This window comes from Microtus pennsylvanicus, chromosome 11 (assembly GCF_037038515.1).
Source record: "Microtus pennsylvanicus isolate mMicPen1 chromosome 11, mMicPen1.hap1, whole genome shotgun sequence".
Lineage (NCBI taxonomy): Eukaryota > Metazoa > Chordata > Mammalia > Rodentia > Cricetidae > Microtus > Microtus pennsylvanicus.
In genome coordinates this window covers 93501912-93522768 of record NC_134589.1, presented here as the reverse complement: position 1 = coordinate 93522768, position 20857 = coordinate 93501912, and the positions used below count along the sequence as shown (strand labels likewise).

The 20857-nt window shown below is 47.4% G+C and overlaps 1 protein-coding gene across 16 annotated transcripts in view; it reads right to left on the bottom strand.

Annotated features, from left to right (window-relative positions):
• Positions 1-20857, bottom strand: part of Mgrn1 (mahogunin ring finger 1) — a 56016-nt gene that overhangs the window by 34626 nt on the left and 533 nt on the right. For 3 of the 16 annotated variants that reach the window (XM_075941876.1, XM_075941871.1, XM_075941881.1), the window contains exon 1: positions 15588-15878. The exons of 6 other annotated variants lie outside the window; for them this stretch is intronic. In XM_075941876.1, the coding sequence (XP_075797991.1) occupies positions 15588-15675 (88 nt within the window). In that variant the 5' untranslated portion in view covers positions 15676-15878. Of the gene's footprint in view, positions 1-15587; positions 15896-20350; positions 20693-20857 lie in introns of those variants that run through there. 7 more of the 16 variants (XM_075941874.1, XM_075941870.1, XM_075941872.1 and 4 more) reach the window with 7 other exon arrangements.

The following is a 20857-nucleotide window of genomic DNA, read 5'->3' as shown; positions in this document are numbered from 1 at the left end:
GTGTGACTGAGCTGGGCAAGAGTAAGAGGGTGAGCACAGCCAAAATAACAGGGTTCTAAAGAGAATGGAGGAGGGAAGCCAATGAGCTGGGGACTTTCGGGTAGGGGAGGAGGTGAGAGGGGCTAGGATGCCAGCATGGACTGGGAAATGTGTAACAGGTAATGAGATACTGAGGTAGCCTGGAGGCCAGTGTGAGCTTTAATATGATAATAGATACCACATAGCCATTTGTCCTTTCTGCCTTTTGGAATTTAGGAAAATAGGAGTTTCCTTGGAACCTGACACTGGGAAGATGGCTCAATGGATAACGCCACTTGCCACCACACACACTTGCTGAGGGACTTATTCAACCAATAGCCTTTAAAATACTGGGCTACTTTGGGCGTGGTCTCATGTACTATAAATGTAGACATAAAAGTGCGGGGGGGGGGCGGGAGGTATTGGCTGCTGGATTCGGTTCCAGTTCCCTGCACATGTAGAAGACTGCAGATCATTACTCTTTCTGTGAGTTTACTCACAATGTAGGCAGCATAGATCTTCAAATTTCCGGCTTCATGAAAAGTCTGCCAGACATTATGGGCCTGTAGGCTGACGATGGATGCCCCAACATTACAGAAGAACTTTGGTTGATTGTCCAGACAGCAAGATGTCTTTTGTAAATTATATAGTTTTGGAGGTTACTTACAATGCACTTCCTGTTTACTTAGTCAATATTATAGCCTTCTGGGGTCTTTGAAGAGTTGAAGACAGATGTTATAGTTTTCCTTAGTTATAATAAAGAATAAATTAGATATAAAACTTAAGACTCACAAAGATAAGCTAGATGATAAAGTATTTTCCTTAATTTGCCAAATGTAAATGGACTAAATATTGTAACTATAATTCTTGTCTGACAACTGTTTTGTATATGTAATTTTATTATGTTAAAGTTAAAAATATTCCTTTTGGGTTAGACAGAAAAGGGAAGATGATGTGGGATGTCCTTCCGTATATGTGTTGCTTTTATTGGTTGATGAGTAAAGTTTTTTTGGCCAATGGATTAGCAGAGTAAAGCCAGGTGGGAAATCAGAACAGAGATAGAGAGAGAGTAGGTGGAGTAAGAAGGCGCCATGTAGTTGCCGAAGGATAAGGATGTTGTAGACTGCAGACACTGAGACCCTGAATTTTCTGTGACCCCTTGCCTGCCAGTGTAAACAACTTGTTTCCTGTGCCTGCAGCTGCTCTGGGCACGAGACCCTCATGAGTTCCTGATGGCAGGGGAGTGGTTTCTGGTGGGCTTGCAGCTGAAAAATCCTGAGAGCTAGGGTGTGGCCATTAGTCAAGGAGCCCTATATAAGCTGCCCTGGAACACAATGAAGGGGACATTCCTGCTTAAGAATGACTCATGTCTCTGTCTGTGTGGGGGTATGTTTCAATCTCAGGCCCCTTGAGAACCATCCCATGGTATACGGGCAGAACAGTACAGGAGGGACGGTACAGGAGGATGTGCCAGAACTTCACCCGGTAAGCCACAGCCTCGTGGCAATACACAAAATAATAGAAATGTTAATTTAAGATATAAGAGCTATCTAGAAATATGCTTAAGCCATTAACCATAGTTTCTGTGTGATTACGCAGGTTCGAGTGGCCAGGAAACGAAAGAGCAATGTGTTAATAAAATGAAAATTTTTAAAAGGAAAAAAAGAGAGAATGAAAAGACAAAGCATGACCTGGAATCCCAACCAGAAATTTAGGGCAATCTGGGACACATCAACTCCAAAACAAAAAAGGAAAAGCTCAGAGCAACCTGGAGAAAGCTAAGGAAAAAGATCTGGAAAGAGCCACAGGAAACCCTGTTGACAAATCTCAGAGGAAGTCACAAGAACATGGAAGTGGGAAACAACTTCACTACACTTTGCAAAACCAACAGCAATGCTAATTCTCACCCATTCGTTCAGGTTCTTGTTGCTGTTTTAATCTCATTTATCAGAGAGAATCTGGGACTAGGTAAGAGGTTCTTGGTCGCCGGGCGGTGGAGGCGCACGCCTTTAATCCCAGCACTTGGGAGGCAGAGGCAGGCGGATCTCTGTGAGTTCGAGACCAGCCTGGTCTACAAGAGCTAGTTCCAGGACAGCTAGGACTGTTTACACAGGGAAACCCTGACTCAAAAAAAAGAGAACCAAAACAAAACATAAAATTATTTTTGTTATTCCATAACTGTAATTTTTCTACTGTTATGAACTGAACTGTAAATATCTGATGTGCGACTCATGTGAAACGGTCTTTTGAAACCAGAGGGTTGCGACCCACAGGTTGTGCTAGATCCTTACTTAAACATTTGCAACCAAATCCACTAAGCCTTTGACTCAGACCTGGGCTGAAGGCAACTTGCTCTGAAAGGCCTTCAATCAGCATCTCAACATCCCATACCCTCCCCTGAACATGAGGGCAGAGGCTCTGCATCTGGATGTGGGTGCTTCTCACCTTGCCTGAGACCTTCGCATCCCAGGAATGTGGACTCCTGATCCATAGGTTCCAAAGGTTCCAGTCAGTTTAGTCCCTTCCCCTCATATTCCAGGCACCCCCAGTGGAATAAATGTCACTGCACAGGCCCTATGCTCCCTTCCCATCTATTTACTGAGCCTTCCTCCTGCCCTCTAGCCCAACAGGTTGTGCCTGCCTTGAACTCTGAAGTGAAGTCAACCTCAACCACCTAGAGGCTGCTCACTGTCCAATCTTCCCTGAACAACCCTGAATTACAGCATGCCTCTGCTATGATGGTCTATGCAATTAGAGTTCAACACACCCCAAATGAGGGAAGGCAGAGGATGTTGTGATCAATGTTTGACAACAGAGGAGACTAAGGCACAGAGAGGTCATGAGTTTAGGTCATACAGCCAATGAGATGTGCTTACTGTCCCCCTGTGCCCTTGTCCTTCAAGCAAAGTGACAAGACAAAGCCTCTTAGTGTGCATACTCAAAGAAACTCAGCAGTTCCTGGGCCCAATGAGGGAGCATCAGCTTGCTGGATGGTTTTGATCATCACCCCTGTAAGGGAGCAAGAAAGGCAGAAAAAAAGACCATTGCCACGCATGAGAAAGTATACTAATTGTACCTGATGAAAATTCTTCTTGACCCCTCACAGGACAGGTGTTGCCAGTTCACAAAGTGCTGACACCCTGCCCCTAAACCCAGCTCCATGATGCAACTGGGGCAACCTGCAAGATCAGAACATCATAGGTCCTAGAAGAACAGTGCTGTCAGGAAAGCCACCCCACACCCAGGCTTCAGGCCTCCTGCTAAGTGGGAGGCAGTGAGGGTAGCAGACCCACAGCTTGCCAGTTTTCAAGGGTAAATCCACCCCGCTACAGTGAACTGTTCACTGGCCCCGGGGTTGAATCCATAAGTGCACACAGACCAGGACTTCTCTTTGCTCTAGAAGGAGCTCCCAGTCTACTCCTCTCTAGGGCTCAAACCTTTATGTAACCTAACACGGGAAGAGATGCTGACAGGACAGGAAGGCGAGGGAAGTCACCCCTAGAAGGAATCTTGACTTATCTGCAGACTAGAGACAAGAGGCCCAGTCATCACCTTACCTCACTCAGGACACCCTGAGGACAGGCAGGAGTGAGCATGTAGAGGTACTCTGGCAAGTGAAGATGCTTCTAGTAATGTTACCCACACTCTGCCTGAAGGATACCTGTGGCTCCCCAACTCCGAGCATGAAGGAGGGATAACAATGGCAAATCAAGTCAAGCACAGCACTGAGTACAAAAGATTCTAGCTCCTCTGTCTCCACAAGCTTAGCCTTTATAGCCATTTTCTGTAAGTTTCCACAACCTCCAGGATGGCCCCAGCTGCTGGCCACAGGAGGTGGCTGCGTGCAGGGCAGATGGAATAATTCTACAGCCCTTTATGGAAAGCAGTGAGTAGGATACACCAAATGTTCCCAAGTAACAAAACAACCCAGAAACAAGTGTCAGGTCCCAAAGAAATCGAGAACAAATGGCTCTCACCCCCACCTCCAACCTAAAACCTCTCCAGCGCCTCAGCTTCGTTTCCTTTCACCCAGCTTCTGATTCCTATAGAACCCAGCCATTCTGGCCACACAATCTCTTGGTTCTTTAGCTCCTTCACTCTTGATTCCTGGTCCTCCCTCACAGCTTAGTCCAGTCCAGATGCCCTGGCTGAATTCTCCCTACATCTACAATAAAAGCTTTCTCACTCTACCTTGGAGACATACTGCCCTCATTTCCTTTATCTGATGCTGAAACCCAGGAGAAGCATATAAGAGCCTCATTCCCAGGAGCTTAGTCTCTCTCCTAACTAAACAAAGTTACTAACCTAACTCTCCCAAGGTATGTATGGATCATTTGTTTCTGCTGGTTTCTGCCATCACCAAATCCACTCCAAATTCTAGTGTCTGCCTCTTCAGCCACTTCTTCCCTCCACCTGTTCTAATCAACCATCTCTTGTTGTCTACTCGGGAAGTGTTTCTCTGGTCCTGAAGCCTGCTATGCCCTCCTTGGGAGCCCATCACCTGATCTCTCCATCTCTCCGGCCTGCTATTCCCCAGGGGCATGTCTCTAAGATACTTACTCCTCCCCACTGCTGGAAACCTCCCTTTCCCCCAAAGCCTGCCCCACTCCAGCCCTTTGGCTGTTTTCTGCCCTACCTTTTCCTCCTCTACTGGGAGGAGCTACTGCTCTCTGCCACACTGCTGTGCCAGAAGGCTCCGCTCAGCCTACTGGGCCTGTCATGTGGAAAGGGACACCTCTCCTTCGAAAAATCTCTTGGTCCCCTTGGGGACGACTTGGATTAACATTCACCTCCTCAGGAGCAGCAGTCCCATAGCTTCTGTAAGTCCTCTAAGACACCAGAACCCTCCCCAGATGGAACTCCTGTCCTAGAAGTCCCACTGAATCCCTACACCCTCCTGGGCCTTATATATGACCTTTCTCTCTTCCTCTTCTGACTCAGAGATTAGAAAGCCTCATTGTCTAAAAACGGCTTGACCTCAGTACAGCTCAATGGCCAAAACTTAGCACACTCAATTTTCAAATTCTCTCATATAGTGACAATTGCTGCCACTGAATAAACAAATGATCCCCAAATCGCTGACATCTCAACTTTCTCTGTTCTATACTTCTTAAAGCCTCTTATCGCTAAGGTTTCTCTACTTTCCAATCTTAAAAATCTTTTATTTCTGAGATTTCTTTGTTCTCTGCTCTCCAAAAATCTCTTAAGACTGACTATGCTGTAAACTATTAGGATTTGTAAATTCATTGGATATGGTTAAAAAATCTGTAATATCTGTAAGAGGAGGGGCTGGAGAGATGGCTCAGTGGGTAAGAGCACTGACTGCTCTTCCATAGGACCTGAGTTCAATTCCCAGCAACCATATGATGGCTCACAACTATCCATAATGAGATCTGGTGTGCTCTTCTGGCCTATAAGTAGACATACAGGCAGAACACTATATATATAATAAATAGCCAGACGGTAGTGGCGCACCTTTAATCCCAGCACTCGGTAGGCAGATGCAGGTGGATCTCTGTGAGTTTGAGGCCAATTTTGTCTACAGTGAGTTCCAGGACAGCCAGGACTGTTACACAGAGAAACCCTGTCTCGAAAAACAAAAATAAACAAACAAAAATCAATGGAGTTCTGATAACCTATTAATCTAGCCCTGGTAAATCACTATCCTAGCCACAAGTTCAAAATTCTAAGTTTCCTTCAGTTGTTTCCTAAGTATAGACTTGAGGTGTGTTTCAACACACTGAAAACCACACACCCAATCTATATTTACAGCCCTGTGGACAGGAGAGAGTAGACATGCTTTAAACCCAAAACCATAGCTTTTGCTATGACTCAAAGGGGTGAGTCTACTGCTTTTTCTACAATGTGGATTCCGTACAGAGTACAAACAGTAGTGATGCTAATATATCTAAAACATTTATCTTTTTCTGTAAACTTAAAAAATTCTTATAAGCAAACCAGGCAGTGGTGGAGCACACCTATGATCACAGGGGGTACACAGCAAGATTCTGTCTCAAAACAAAACAAAAAATAACAAAAAACCCACCCAAACAACAACAAAAAATCATGTAAGGTTCAGCAAGTTGCGACTTGGATTCACCTGTCATGGGTCAAATTGACTCCAAATAAGTATTCCTATCAATCAATAGCCTAAGCTTTCCCTCTACTGCCTGTCCTGAGAGTGGGCTTCTCCTTTCCCTGGTCTTGGAAATCCTCTCCTCCCCTAACTACGGAGACCATGGGCCTGAAGTTTCAGCTGTACATCCAAGACAAATATTTTCCTCCCAGCTCCTTAACTTTATCTTCTGTCCCTGGTCTATATCCGTCTCAACAGATCTGCAATCAAATGAAGAGTGTGAAATGCTCCTACAACATGGCAGCCCCAAGGGTTCCTTCAGAAGCTGCATCCCAGCTTGCTCCAAAGCAGCCTGCACTTCACTAGGCCCAGGTGGTTCTTGAGAACCTGGGCAGTGAGTAAAATAGATGTCCCCCAGCCCGCACTTGAGAGGATCAGGCAAATATCATGACAGGCCCCTAATAACTCAGTTAAGAATTAGGCCTCAGTTCCCACCTCCTGGAACTGAACAAGTCAGTTCCTGAGGAAGACCCAACAAAGGGCCATTGATCACCAACTGCCCCGACAGTAAGGGGCAATTGATCACCAACTGCCCCGACGGTAAGTGCAAGGGTAATGGCAAGCACTAAGCCAGAGCCAATCCCCCTCCACCCACCCACACACATACACACACCAGGTACCTCAAAGCAATAGCCAAATAAGGACAAAGCCTGGGACTTGTCCAGATTTGCCCCTGCATACTAGCCCTAACCAATTAGAAGCGTACTAATATGCCGACTTGCACAAACCAATCCTAAGCAGAACAATCACACTGCTTTTAGAATTCCTTTATTATGTATAAAAGAGTATGCACGCTTTTCTTGGGGGTCACTATTCGCCATTTTTGCCTTTGTGTTGGATGTGCTGTCCCAGCATGCTGGTACCTTGAAATAATAAATGCTCTTGCTGATTGCACACGTGGATGGTGGTCTTCTGTGGGACATCTCCAGGACCCTCTAACAGCATTCCCATCTCCCTTCCCAGCCGTTGGCCAACACTGCAGCCTTCCTGCACCCTGACAACAAAGCTCTAATTTCAGCTGAGAAGCAATTATAGAAGAGACAAAGTTGCCCCTTCTCATCAACAAAAAGGCTGGGATTTCAGGTCCCAAGGCAACAGAGAACAAATACTAACAGCCATGCCTGTTTAACACAGCAAAGCACGTGCTGGCCAGGTTCTCTCGGCGGCACGGTGCCTGAATCCTCTCAGCACTCCTCATCCCACTCCCAACCCTCAATCTCTACAGCCTCCGAGCTCGCTTCCCTTCTGTCCAGCTGGAACCTCCAGCAACCGCTGCACATCCAAAAAGCCCCGCCCCCTCAGAGACTCTGAACAAAGACAAGGCACCAAAAAGTTCAGATCCACATTCTTGGCGACTATTACAACTTCCTCCATTGTTGCCACGGGCAGCCCAAATCCCCGCTAAGTGCTCAGCTTTTGACCACACCTGTGGTGGGCACATCATCACCCCTCACCCACAACTTATAAAGTCTCCCTGCTTTATTTAGTTCAGGGGTGCAACTTCACTGGCCTCAATCTCTGTGACTGGAGAACCCACCTGGGAGTTGCTCTGCTCAAATAAACTTGTATTTTTTTCAATTCATCTTGATTTGGTTTACTGTGTAGGCAAGAAACTTTTGGGGGGGGTGGTGGCAGAAAACCTATTCCCTTCTCCCTGCTTTACTTTCCTATAAAAACCGGCCACCTCTAGCCAGGCGGTGGTGGCGCACGCCTGTAATCCCAGCACTTGGGAGGCAGAGACAGGCGGATCTCTGTGAGTTCGAGGCCAGCCTGGTCTACCAAGGGAGTTCCAGGACAGGCTCCAAAGCTACAGAGAAACCCTGTCTCGAAAAACTAAAAAAAAAAAAAAAACCGGCCACCTCAGTCACTCATTCTTGTTGCCCTCTTGGTCCCCTCTCTTGTCCCTCTCTCTTCATCCTCTCCCACCCCCCACGCCTCAGTCTATTCTGCAGGGCCATGCTCATTCTGTACTTTCCCTCATGTCTACAATACAAACCTGTCTAGAAGGAAGCCGTCATGTCCTTGCTTTCATCCAGCAAGCAGGTAGACAGGTGCATGGGATCCACAGCAGCCACCCTTGATTTGAAGGTGGTATAGGCAGGAGCCAGCAATGCTCAGAGTCATCCAGAAGACTTCCAAGACCCATACCAAACAAACTCTGGCTGGTCCAGGGCTGGTCTCTTGAAGAGAGCTGGCTTTCAAGGCACGAGGTCTAGAGGCTACACCTGGTTTCCATCAGGGAGCTGGGCCACAGGAGGCAAGCAGCCTTTCAAGGACCAGAGTAAGTTGTGGGCACAGGTATAAAAACCTCTGTTCCCAGATGTCTAACCCAGTGTTCTCCTGACAGTTTGGCTGGTGGCTCCCACCGAGTGAGAATGGAACAGAGCCCCAGTAAGATACGACTGACCAGCAACTCTCCTTGGCATATCTGTTGCAGGGAGCATTGAAAACAAAGAGGCTCCCAAACTGCGAGATGGGCACACCTCCACAACTAACCCGTTATGGTGCCCAAGCTGGTCTCAAACTTAAAGGCTCAAGTCTCCTCCCTCAGCCACTTAAGGGACTGGGCTACACTTTGCCTCAGCTTTTATACTTTTGGGGGTGTATGTGAAAAACTGGGGATAAAGCCCAGGGCCTCATATGAGCGAGACAAGGTCTCCCACTGCACTGCACACACCTCCAGTCCATGAGGTAGAGTCCTGGAACTTTGCCTCTAACAGAGGCTTCAGCCCCACCCAAGGCAAGGGGATTTGGCCTGTGCCACACATCTAAGGAACGAGAAATACCTCTGGGTAAATGGAGACACTGTTGCAGAAACTGCCCCAGTGTCTGCAGGCTGATGCCAGGGAAAGAAATGTGGGCTACCCAAGACCATGGAAGGTTACTCAGCTACTGCAATGAATGGAACTCACATACCACCAGAAGGTAGGTCACAGGTCTGAGCCCCCCACCTCTCCTCCATTGCTACTTTTCAGTGACCTGGTATGTTGTGATTTCTTCAAATAGTAGGGCAAGGCAGAGGGCACCACGTGCCGGCCATTTAAGTGTTTGGCTCTAGTGACCACACCTGCTTTGGTCCTCAGCTTGGAGGCCTTCCAGCTGTGTGAGGAAACAGCTGTGTGTGCCTCAGCCTCTGCATTTTCAAGGACATAGCTAACTAGCGAGCTCCAAGTAGGCAGGCACACGACCTCGATGCAGAGTCCTCCAGGTGCTGCTACCATGCTGACCTGAGTACTGGGACTTCACAGAAGTCAGAGGGGAAACCTGTGTTAGAACCACATCCCTGTGTCCCAAGGACCTCACACTTTTCATTTAAGCATAAAGATTCCCAGACTTGGGTGCCCTCACCTGAGTTCCTGTCTGACTCACTTCCTGAGAAGAAACCCTCAGGGACACATAGCAGGACTGTTGGGTCACTCTGTCCTCTCCACCCCATGGCAGACAGGGCACACAGGACTCTTCAGTGAGATCACAGATCTGCAAATGTGGCTTGATCAACTCCATATATAAAATGCCAAAGCAGAGAGAATCTGCCTCTGCCTCCCAAGTGCTGGAATTAATGGCATGTGCCACCACCGCCTGGCCACTAAGATTTTTAAAGATTTAAATAGATGTAGAGCCAGACATGGCATGATACACCTATACCCCCAGAAGGCTAAGGTAGGAGGATAATGAATTTGAGGCCAGCCTGTGTTAGAGGCCTACTCAGGGGCAAAATAAAACTATATAGACATACACAAGAGATGATTTATTATGCTTATGGGTATAAATAGTCAGCAAAAGGATGGCTATTCTCCCCAAATGGATGCATAATCTCTACCCAATCCAACTGTTTTTGTAGACATTGACAAACTATACAATTTCTACGGGAACATAAAGAATCCCAAGTAATTTTAAGAAAGAACCACTATAGAGAACTTGTTCTTGTAGCTGACCTCCATTAATCAGCCATGTGCTGCTACTAGCATTATGCAGACCAGGCTTTCCCACTGTGGGCTCTTTGGACCCCCAAATTCTTTATTCTGAGGGCTGTCCTGTGGCCTGTACCTACTAGATGCCAGTAACACATACACACCCTGGGCTGTGCCAAACTATCTCTATGCACTGCCAAAGGCAAGCCTCAGGAATTTGGGAAGGGGGGCTTGACAAAACTGTCTCAGTTGAGAAACACTGGGAAAGAATTACAAAGGAAAGGGAGAGAATGTTGTCCAGAAATAAACCCTTTCGCATTACAGTAAACCGAGTTTGGACAGAGATGCAGAGGCACTCTGACAGAAAGAGGACGGTCTTTACATGAAATGAGGACACGGCAGCATGGCTCAACTTACTACCGTGTTTGACGACCTGAGTTCAATCCCCAGGTCCCACGTAGTATAAGAACCAACTCCAGCAAGTTATTCTCTGATGTCACTCTTTCTTAAACTAGAAAAAATTAGGAGGACTGAGAAAACAATCCGGTGGGTCAAGGGGGTGCATGGCAAATGTGAAGGCCAGAGTTTGGATCAGTGTCCACGTAAAGGCTGGGTGAACACAGGAGCAGAGTTGGGTATGCCCAGAGCAACGTGAACAGCTAGAATAGCCAAATTTGGCCAGTTCTGGGTTCGAGTGAGAGATCCTGCCTCAATATAGAGAGCAGAGAGCAAAAAAGAAAGAAAAGAAACCCCCACACACATTTAAAGGCGTGCATATGACATGCACAAACTCCCTGCCACCCCCCCACCAAGATAAAGAGAATCTGTGAAACTTAATCCAAAAGCATTATTCACTTTTAAAAACTGCTAAACTGAGCCATCCTAGCTGTAATCCCAGTAGGAAAGAAGCTGGAAAAGGAGGATATCCATGAGAGAGAGAGAGGCCTCATGGGCGATGTATTAAGTTCCAGGCCAGATGGCCTACAAAATAAAACTCTATCAGAAAATAAAAATAAAATATCTATCGAACAAACCAAAGAGCTAGAGATCTCAGTGGCTAAGAGCACTTGCTGCTCTTACAGAGGACCAAATGGTGACTCATGACAGTCTCTAACTCCAGTTCCAAACGATCACATCTTCTGACTTCCAGGGGCACAGGCACACATGTGGTACACACACATACATATAGGCAAAACATTAACATAAATGACTCAATCTTAAATTAAGTAGGTAAGAGCTGGCTGCTTTCCTAGAAGACCTGGCCTGGATCCCTAGCACTCCTATGGTAGCTCACAACCGTCCATAACTCCAGTTCCAGGAGATCAGCCACCCTCTTCTGGCCTCCATGGACACCAGGCAGGCATGTGGTACACAAACATGCATGTAGGCCATGCAGTGGGGGCACACACCTTTAATCCCAGCACTTGGGAGGCAGAAGCAGGCAACTCTCAGTGAATTCGAGACCAGCCTGGTCTACAAAAGTGAGTTCCAGGACAGCCAAGACTGTTCCACAGAGAACAAACAAAACAACAACAAAATGCACGTAGACAAAACACCAATAAACAGCCGGGCGGTGGTGGCGCACGCCTTTAATCCCAGCACTCGGGAGGCAGAGGCAGGCGGATCTCTGTGAGTTCGAGACCAGCCTGGTCTACAGAGCTAGTTCCAGGACAGGCTCCAAAACCACAGAGAAACCCTGTCTCGAAAAACCAAAAAAAAAAAAAAAAAAAACACCAATAAACATAAAACTAAATGAATCCCAGCAACTAGGATGTAAAGATCTTCATGAGTTCCAAGGCCTGGCCTACATAGAGAACTCCAGGCTGTGAGGGACATAGGGGTGGCACAGACATCTTTGTGCTCACAGATACGCTCTAGGGGAACCTGGAATGTTAAGCACACAGGGTTGTTCCTTCAAGGGAAGGGATTCCAGAACTTGGAACTGAGGCAGGAGGATCCTGAGTTCTAGTCAGCACAGGTTACACAGAAAATTCCAAGCCAACCTAATGAACGGTAGTCTCCAGAAGATATCATCATTATGTTACAAAGATACAATACCTCTAGATTGTATGATTCTATTTATGTGAAATGTCCAGAAAAGAAAAAATGCAAAGGCAGAAAACTAAACTCTGACTCCGCTGTTAAGACTGACTACAAACAGGTACAGACTAACTGTGGGGAGGGAAAGGCCACAATGGGCTATGGTGGCTGCACAATCTACCCACTTACTAGAAATCCTTTCATGCGGCTGGGCGGTGGTGGCGCACGCCTTTAATCCCAGCACTCGGGAGGCAGAGGCAGGCGGATCTCTGTGAGTTCGAGGCCAGCCTGGTCTACATGAGCTAGCTCCAGGACAGGCTCCAAAGCTACAGAGAACCCTTGTCTCAAAAAACAAAAAAACAAAAAAAAAAAAAAGAAAAGAAAAGAAATCCTTTCATGCTTACAATGGATCAGTTATATGGTACGCAAGTTATACCTCAACAAAGCTGCTCAGGGTGAAACAAACAGGATGAAAACAAAGCAGATATATTTGAATTCAAGTTCTGCATTGTTGACAGCACATGAAAAACTCCCTAAGGAAAAAAACTGGACCACATGAGATGTTAAGCATTACTTGGGGAGTTGCAGAGATGCTGAGTGGTTACGGACACTTGTTGCTCTTCCAGAGGATCTGGGTTCAATTCCCAGGACCGCATGGTGGTTTACTCCAGTTCCAAGATATCCAACACTCTCTTTTAGCCTCCTCGGGCACCAAGCATTCACATGGTGCAGACAAAACATTCACACATAAAATCAAAAATGAATACATCTAAAAAAAATTTTTTTTTTTTTATTGCTTGAGCTCAAATGATGGCTCAGCAGTTAAGAGTACTTGTTGCAGTGGTGGTGCTTGCCTTTAATCCCAGCACTCAGGAGACAGAGGCAGAGGAGCTCTGTGAGTTGGAAGGCAGTCAAGAAAGACCACACAGAGAAACCCTACCTTGAGGGGGTGGAGTGGGGGAGGTACTTGTTGCTCTTGTAACTGACCCAAGTTCAGTTCCCAGGACCAACATGGTAGACAGCAACTGTCTGTCCAGAGGAGCCAATTCCACCGACACTGCATGCACTTAGCACACAGACACACATAAAATAAAAACGATACTGTTTTTGAGACAGGGTCTCACTGTGTATCCTTGGCTGGCCTGGAACTTGCCGTATAGATCAGGCTGGCCTAGTCTACATAGAGATCCTACTGCCTCTGTCTCATAGAGCTATGACTAAAAGTTTGCACCACCTAAACAACGACTCAAGGAGGTGTGACACACATCTTAGTCCCAGCACGCAAGAGGCAGAGGCAGGTGGATCTCTCTGAGTTTGAGCCCAGCCAGGTCTACAGAGCGAGTACTAGGACAGCCAGGGCTACAGAGAAACTCCGTCTCAAAAAAACAAAAAGGAAAGGAAAGGAAAGGAGGAAGGAAGAAAACAAAAACTATCACCTTCTCCTCAAAATAATCAAGAAACCAGCAGAAGCCTGAAAAGGCAGTTCCATAAAGTTGAACGATTGGTTCATAGGAGCACCCCTCAAACGTTCTTCAACATTTCTGTCATCCCCAGTTCATGCACCAAGATCCTGAGGTTCCCATGTTAAATGAATAACAATGAAAGACACATTGTCTACATAGTTGTCTAGAAGGCTATGGAACAAACTAGCACTCCGAGGTGCCGGCCCCAGCACCAAACGCACACCAAATGAAAATCTCTGAACTGGGCAGGCCCAGAACTCAGAGATATAAATGGCAGCCCAGTCAAGCCCAGGTGGCCAATGGATTTCAGCTGCTGTGCCACAGCTGGCTAAGATATTCTGGGGTTGTTGGCCGAGTACCATAAGCAATCAGAATGCCTGATACAGTGGATCTGTAGTGCATGAGAAAGAGAAATTAAGACTACTCAGGTGTCAGGTGAGGGGGCGTGCCATAGTAAGCTAGGTTTCCAGTATCTGTTACACCACTGCCAAATACTGTTAGGGTCTGGTCAGTCACCTAGTTACCTTTGAAGCAGTTATAGTAGCTAACATTTGCAGAAGAATCCTTAAGTGCCTAGCACTATAAATTAGCAACCCATTTTACAGAAGGGGAAACTGATATGCAGATATCAGTCCTTGAAGTCTCTAAGGGAACCTCTGGAGACACAGCCTGTACGAAGGACATCCTGACAGATCCCAGAACCTCACATGAACAGAGTATTCTCTCAAACTTGAGAGGACATCAGACATACCAGAGAAAAATGGGCTTAAAATGCATTGCCCTAGGCCAAAACAAGTCTTGAAGTTTCACCCAAAATGTTTGAAGGAAGCAGATACTTTTGGACCACACAGGAAATCTGGTCTAGTTGGTCTGAAAACATCTGAAAAACAAACATCACATTGGACACCCAAAAGACTGGACCTAAAGGCCCGTTTGGAGGCCAGCGATAGGTCCAGTGTTCTACACCCCCCCCCCCAGGAAACTGTATAGAAATAAATGTAGCTAAAGTTCTATACAGCCACACGCATCCATTATCAGGGCAACACCCATTGCTGGGTATGGTGGGGCACACCAGCAATCTCAGCACCAGAAGCTTAAGGCTGGAGAACTACCTCGAGTTTGAGATCAGCTACACAGCGAGTACCAGGCCAGCCAGAGCTACATAACAACAAAACAAAACAACAACAAGGCAGGTCTAGGAATGTGACTAAGTTGATAGAGTACTTGACTAGCATGCACAATGCCCTAAATTCAAGTCTCCAGCATCTCATAAAACTGAGCAAAATAGTACACACTTGTAACCCCAGGACTGTAGGGTAGAGGCAGGTGGACCAGATGTTCAACATCACTCTCAGCTATATAATGAGTTGAACTAGCCTGGGCTACATAAGAAGATCTGTCCTTATAATTGTTTATTTATTTATTTATTAAAACACAAGAGGAAACAGATAGGATAGGAGCAAGCCTGCTCTGGGAGCCCATATCTGATGCTGGTCCCAGCTCCCATAATCTATCAGTGTGTCTGCCCTGAACAAGAAGGCAGAGTCCGATAGTCCTCTCCAACTACTATCCAGTCCTCCAGGGGAACCCCAGTAGCTCCCCATCGATCATCTCTCTGAGTCAAATACTAGTGTCCCGCACCCGAACGCTAGGAAGAAAAGCCTGGGTCCAAATCCGAAAGAGTTGTCACGATCCGGGGCCGGTTTTCATGCCTCCAAAGCCTGCGAACCTCGGAGGTGAGGCAGTCCTCACCGCACTCTGATCCCAGAGATGCCAAGCTCGGATGTGAAGGGCTGTGCAAAGTAACTGGCCCAAGGTCACCAGTTAGGAAGGGGCCCGCACAGGGTGCGACAGCGGCCAGTTGGGATAGCCAGGGCCGCAGCCACGCCTCAGACTCCACAGGTACCAGGAAGGGGCACAGGAGGACGGTCCGCCGCAGGACAGGGCGCTCGCTCGTCTGGTCCCCAAGCCTCCTGGTGTCCCCAGCCCCCGCTCCAACCCGCGTCCCCGGAAGCTCACCCGACTTCGGGGGATAGCGGTAGGCTGAGTTGGCCTGAATGTCGATGTCCTCCACGCCCGCGATGCGGCGACTCAGGATGGAGCCCATGGTGTGCGGTTCGGCTGGCCGGTCGGAGAGGAAGGGGTGACGGCTGCGGCGTCCTCACACCGACATGGCCCAGAGCAGGCCGCACAGAGGCGCGTCCACAGCCGCGGCAGCACCTCCCCACAACCCCCGCCCCCGGCCGCCCAGGCCTAGCCTGGCGCCCCGCCCCGTCCCGCAGCTCCAGGGGAAATGGAGTCCGCTCTGGCTCTGCGCGTAGGACCGCGGAGCGCGTGCGCACTGTGCTGCCCAGATGACCCTCACGTGAGCTGCCACGACAGGACAAACCAAGAAGTCCATGCTGCGAGGGGGGTACCGCCTCAGACGATGCTAACCTCTGAGGCCAAGATGGATGTTGATCCCAGAATGCCTCAGTCCCTTCATTTTCTATCCACAGTTAGACACTTGTGGAAGCTCCAGCGTCTCCCACATCAACCCAGTCTGAAAATCTCTGCATACCACAGCGGCTCTCCCCACTTCCCGAGCTATTCTCCCGTCCCCCAGCCGCAAAGGGAACACCTTTTACCTGTCTGGAACTGGGTGGCCTCCAAGCTCTTAGAGGAATGCAGAACTTGGTTGGGTCTTGGCCAAAACCCAGATCACCTCTGTCGGTCAAGACATTTGCAATGGGTACGTAATTTTAGAGCACCCACTGAACACAGACTTCTCCCCATTTCACACATAAGGAATCTGAGGCACAAAGCAGGGCAGACTGTAAGTAAAAAAGTTCAGAAGAATCAGGATACCCACTGCAACTATACCCTGGCTTTGACTCTCACACTTCAGTAAGGATGCCAAGAAATCTGTTTTTATGATTTTTAGATAAGGGACTGAGTTTCTTAGACATGCTTCCCAACTTGAACCTGCTGTGCCAGAGCAGCTTGGGATAGCAGCAGGTGAAGCGTCAGATGGCAAATTCACCATAGTCCAAAGTAGAATGGACTACACCTGAACAAAGTCCTCTAGGCTCCTCCCACGAAGGGGTCTGCAAGGGTGCAGAGAAGGTCAGCTGCACGGGGAAGCAGAGTGAAGGCAAGAGACCCTCAAGTGGGGGAGAAGGTAGGGAGCCGTAGCGAGAGGAGGGACGCAGCTGAAGCACTCAGATACTATGAGCAGACTGAGAGCAGGCCGAGGGGGTGACCGAAATGGCTGGGCGATGGAATAACAGATATAATATATATAATTGAATAACATTCAAAGGACAAAGGGCTAGCCCTGGAAGCAGTGCTGAGGAAAAGAGTGGCTGCCCAACCAGAGGGCTTGCTCAAGGTTGCCATTCACCAGAGATTTCCCTCAAGGCCATGCTGTTGAGATAGCGGAGACCCTCCAGGGCCTTTCAACTAAGGAGTGTGAATGAGCATCCGAAGAAGCTACATTTCCTGGCTGGGAAGCTCTTTTTCTTCTCACTTGGGAACCGAAGTTCCATAGTCTGAAGTGACTGCCTCCCACCCCAGCAACCTCCTCCATCCCCAAAGAGTCACTCTTCTGGTTATCCTTCAACTAAGGCTGCTCCAGAGTCATTAATTGTATGGGAGCTCTCCAAATTTCTTCAAACTCAACATACACCAGCAAATTAGCACTATCGACCGGTAAAGAAAGAAAGCCACAATACCTTTGTAAACACACTTAGAATCACAAGGCTTAACACACTAATGACTACAGTGGAGATGTGTCTGGACCAATCGAGGCAAGGCCCTGATTATTCAACTGAACCAACGATGCAATTTCAATACATCTACCTCACAGGCTGTATTGAAGACAGTCACTGAGAACTACATAGCTCCTCGACATCCCACCACCCTCTCTGTGACCACAGCACCTACTGCAACCAACTTAAGCTGCAGAGGAACCATGACTGCCTGGCTCAAGTGCCACAGGCACAAAGCTCATAGCGACATGCTCTTGACAGGCATCCCATTCCGTCCATGGCAGAACCAGAATTCACGGACAACTCGAGTCCCTGTGCTTGCATTTGCAACTGCACCAGGCTAGTTCAATTACTCAGGATTTCAATTTCACCAGGAATCTTGAACACCAAAATGAAATGACCCCATATATGACAATGAAGAGAATCCAGGTGTTTAATGGAGCCTGAGCACATTTCGTACCCTATGAGATCCACACAGGCTAAACTTCTTTTTTTCCCAGACAGTGCCTGTCTGTATCCCGGGCTGGTCTCCCAGTCATGATTCTAAGTGTTGGGAGTATAAGTATGCACAACCACACCCAACTCCAGGACCAAACACTGATTATACGCTGCCATCTTGCCTGAGGGATCTACACATATTCTCTCCTTTGGTTCTCTGGCATGAGTTCTATTTTCATTCTCAATTTACCCAAGAGGAAAAAGTAAGGCTCAGGCAAGTAAAATCCTCTACTCCAGTCACACAAGAGATAGAGTGATAGCTAGTGTTGTCAGTCTAACAGAATCTCCAATCACTTAGGAGACGGTCCTCTAACATGACTGTGTGTTTGTCTTGATTATATTAACTGATGTGGGACGACACATCTTAACCGTGAGTGGCAGCATTTCCTAAATGGTATCAATCATTTGAGATGCTGACAGTGGGATCCCAGACTGTATAAAATAGAAAAGCCTAGACCACTGAGATAGCTCCACTGGGAAAGGTACTTGCCACTGGGCCTGACTCTGATTCTATATCACAGAAGACAAGAACTGACTCCACAAAGTTTTCTTTGAACTCCACACTTACAGCATGGCATTCATACACCCACACAAACACACAACTGAAGTGGGATGTCCTTCTGTATATGTGTGACTTTTATTGGCTAATGAATAAAGCTGTTTTGGCCAGTAGTTTGGAGTATTCCTGGTTAGCTCTTACATCTTAAATTAACCCGCTTCTATTCATCTGTGTATCACCACGAGGCTATGGTTTACCAGAAAGATTCTATTGTCTTTATCCTTCAGAAACTACACGGCGTTTCTTTTGACTCTGCCTACTCTCTCTATCTCTGTTCAGATTTCCTACCTGGCTTTACTCTGCTAAGCCATTGGCTAAATGGTTTTATTCATTAGCCGATAAAAGCAACACATATACATAAGGACGTCCCACATCACACAATAAATAACTATAAAATAAAATGGAGGTGAAGGGAGCCTGGATCCTGTTTTCTGGACTGTGGATATGATGTGACCAACTGTCTCAAGCTCCCACCCCGACTTCTCTGCCACAGTGAACCATCCCCTGCCACTGTGAGGTGGGATAAACTCTTTCTACTTTAAATATCTTGAGCTCTTAGATCAGTGAGATTAAGACAGACAATCTGGTGTAGTCTTCAAAAAACAAAAGAAAAGTTCCTTCTGGTGAATCTCCTAACAGGTGCATGCACATCTCATATGTGTTGCATGTTATGTGCATGTGTGGTGCACACATACTGCATTTGGTTACTGCCTGCTTTGATCAGAGACAAGGAAAATCCTGAGGGCTCTGATATTCTCGCTGAAATGAAGATCCTGGGCAAGGCAGGTATTTCACCAAGTAGCCAGCTTATTAAACATCATTCTTAGAATTGGAATTCAGGTGCTTCAAAGCCCCTCCAGCAGTTTATCCACATGCTGCTGGAATATAAGCTCCACTATCAACATATTAAATGACTAATTTTATTCAACAAATATTTATTTGCTACCATGTGTCAGGTGATGAGTCAGGCAACAGAGATCAAAGGGTAGAACACCAGAGGACTATTGAGGAAGTAACATGCCCTTTATTGACTAGCTCTGTGAACCCAGAAGGTTCTCAACTTAACTGACCTCTGGTAAGAGAAGGCTGGTACTGCAAATGCCATATTCTTCATCTCATACTCTTCTGGCCCTGCTCTCAGGCCCCACCCCAGCCTGCTAAAAAATCCAAAGTTCCCCCTCCAGCCAGGTGAATGCTGGCAGAATACAGTGTTGCTTTCTTTCCCTGCCATCCCTGGGAAAAACAAGCTAGCTGAGGGAACTCAGAACTCAGTAGTAGGGTGACCTTCCCCCTTGTCAGCCCTTTCTGTTCTGCAAGTATAAGGCCCACACGGAGTAGATCTTTCTGGGCTAAGCAAGTCACCACGTGCCAAGATAGGGTAGGGGTGTGTGTGTGGGGGGGGTGTCTGATCAAGTCACTGAGATGACTACGTAAGAGTAGGTGTGTGGCGGGCGGTGGTGGCGCACGCCTTTAATCCCAGCACTAGGGAGGCAGAGGCAGGCGGATCTCTGTGAGTTCGAGACCAGCCTGGTCTACAGAGCTAGTTCCAGGACAGGCTCCAAAGCCACAGAGAAACCCTGTCTCGAAAAACTAAAAAAAAAAAAAAAAAAAAGAGTAGGTGTGTGTTCATGCAAGCATGAGCGACATTCCTAAATGGAAAAGATCCCCTCTTTTGCCAGAAAGATCCTGCTGGTCCAATGGATGCTGCTCTTTTCTTCTAGCTCTAAATGTCACAAGTGTAAGGTTGAACTAGTCTTAAGCTTGCTTATCTATAAAAATGGGAGGGGCACTTCCTAGAGTGACCAAGGACAGATCTGGTACACAGAGTACCCGGCCCTGTGCTAGGCCCATCATAATCATCCCACACAGCACAGCTAGGAGCCCTCCCACACAGCACAGCTAGGAGCCCTCCCACACAAGAGGAACTTGAGGAAACAGCAGTCAAAAATGCCATCCAGGTCTGTCTAGCAACCAACCTGCCCACCTTCCTTCAGGCTTTGTTGCAGTCTCCATGGAAACAAAGGAAGCAGCGCCAGTGCTGCTTCTTGTGTGATTTCCTCGTATGCTGGCTTTGACTACGGTAATGCACATGCGAGATGCTTCCTAGAGACGAAGGCATGTTCTCAGCAAAAGCAAAACTATTTTGATACTATTGCTTTGCAAAGAACAGTGCTCTGAGTGATCCCCCAAAAGCCAGAAAAAAGCTGAAATCCTACTTCCTGTAGACAGATGGAAAAGATGACTAAGAAAAGGAGACACTCGCTTGTCCCGCACCTACTCATAAACTAATCTTCCAGCTCTAAATCCCAGGAGTCCTCCCAGCCTCCCTTCAGTATTGCAGAGCCTAGAGACCTTTCTGTCCCTGCCCACCTTCCTCTAACCACCCAATCGGAGAGTCCCTAGGAGTGAGGAACCAGGAAGAGCACAGAGACTTCCCCAGCTATCAACCGGGTTCCACTCCTTCACGGCCACGGCAGTCCTAC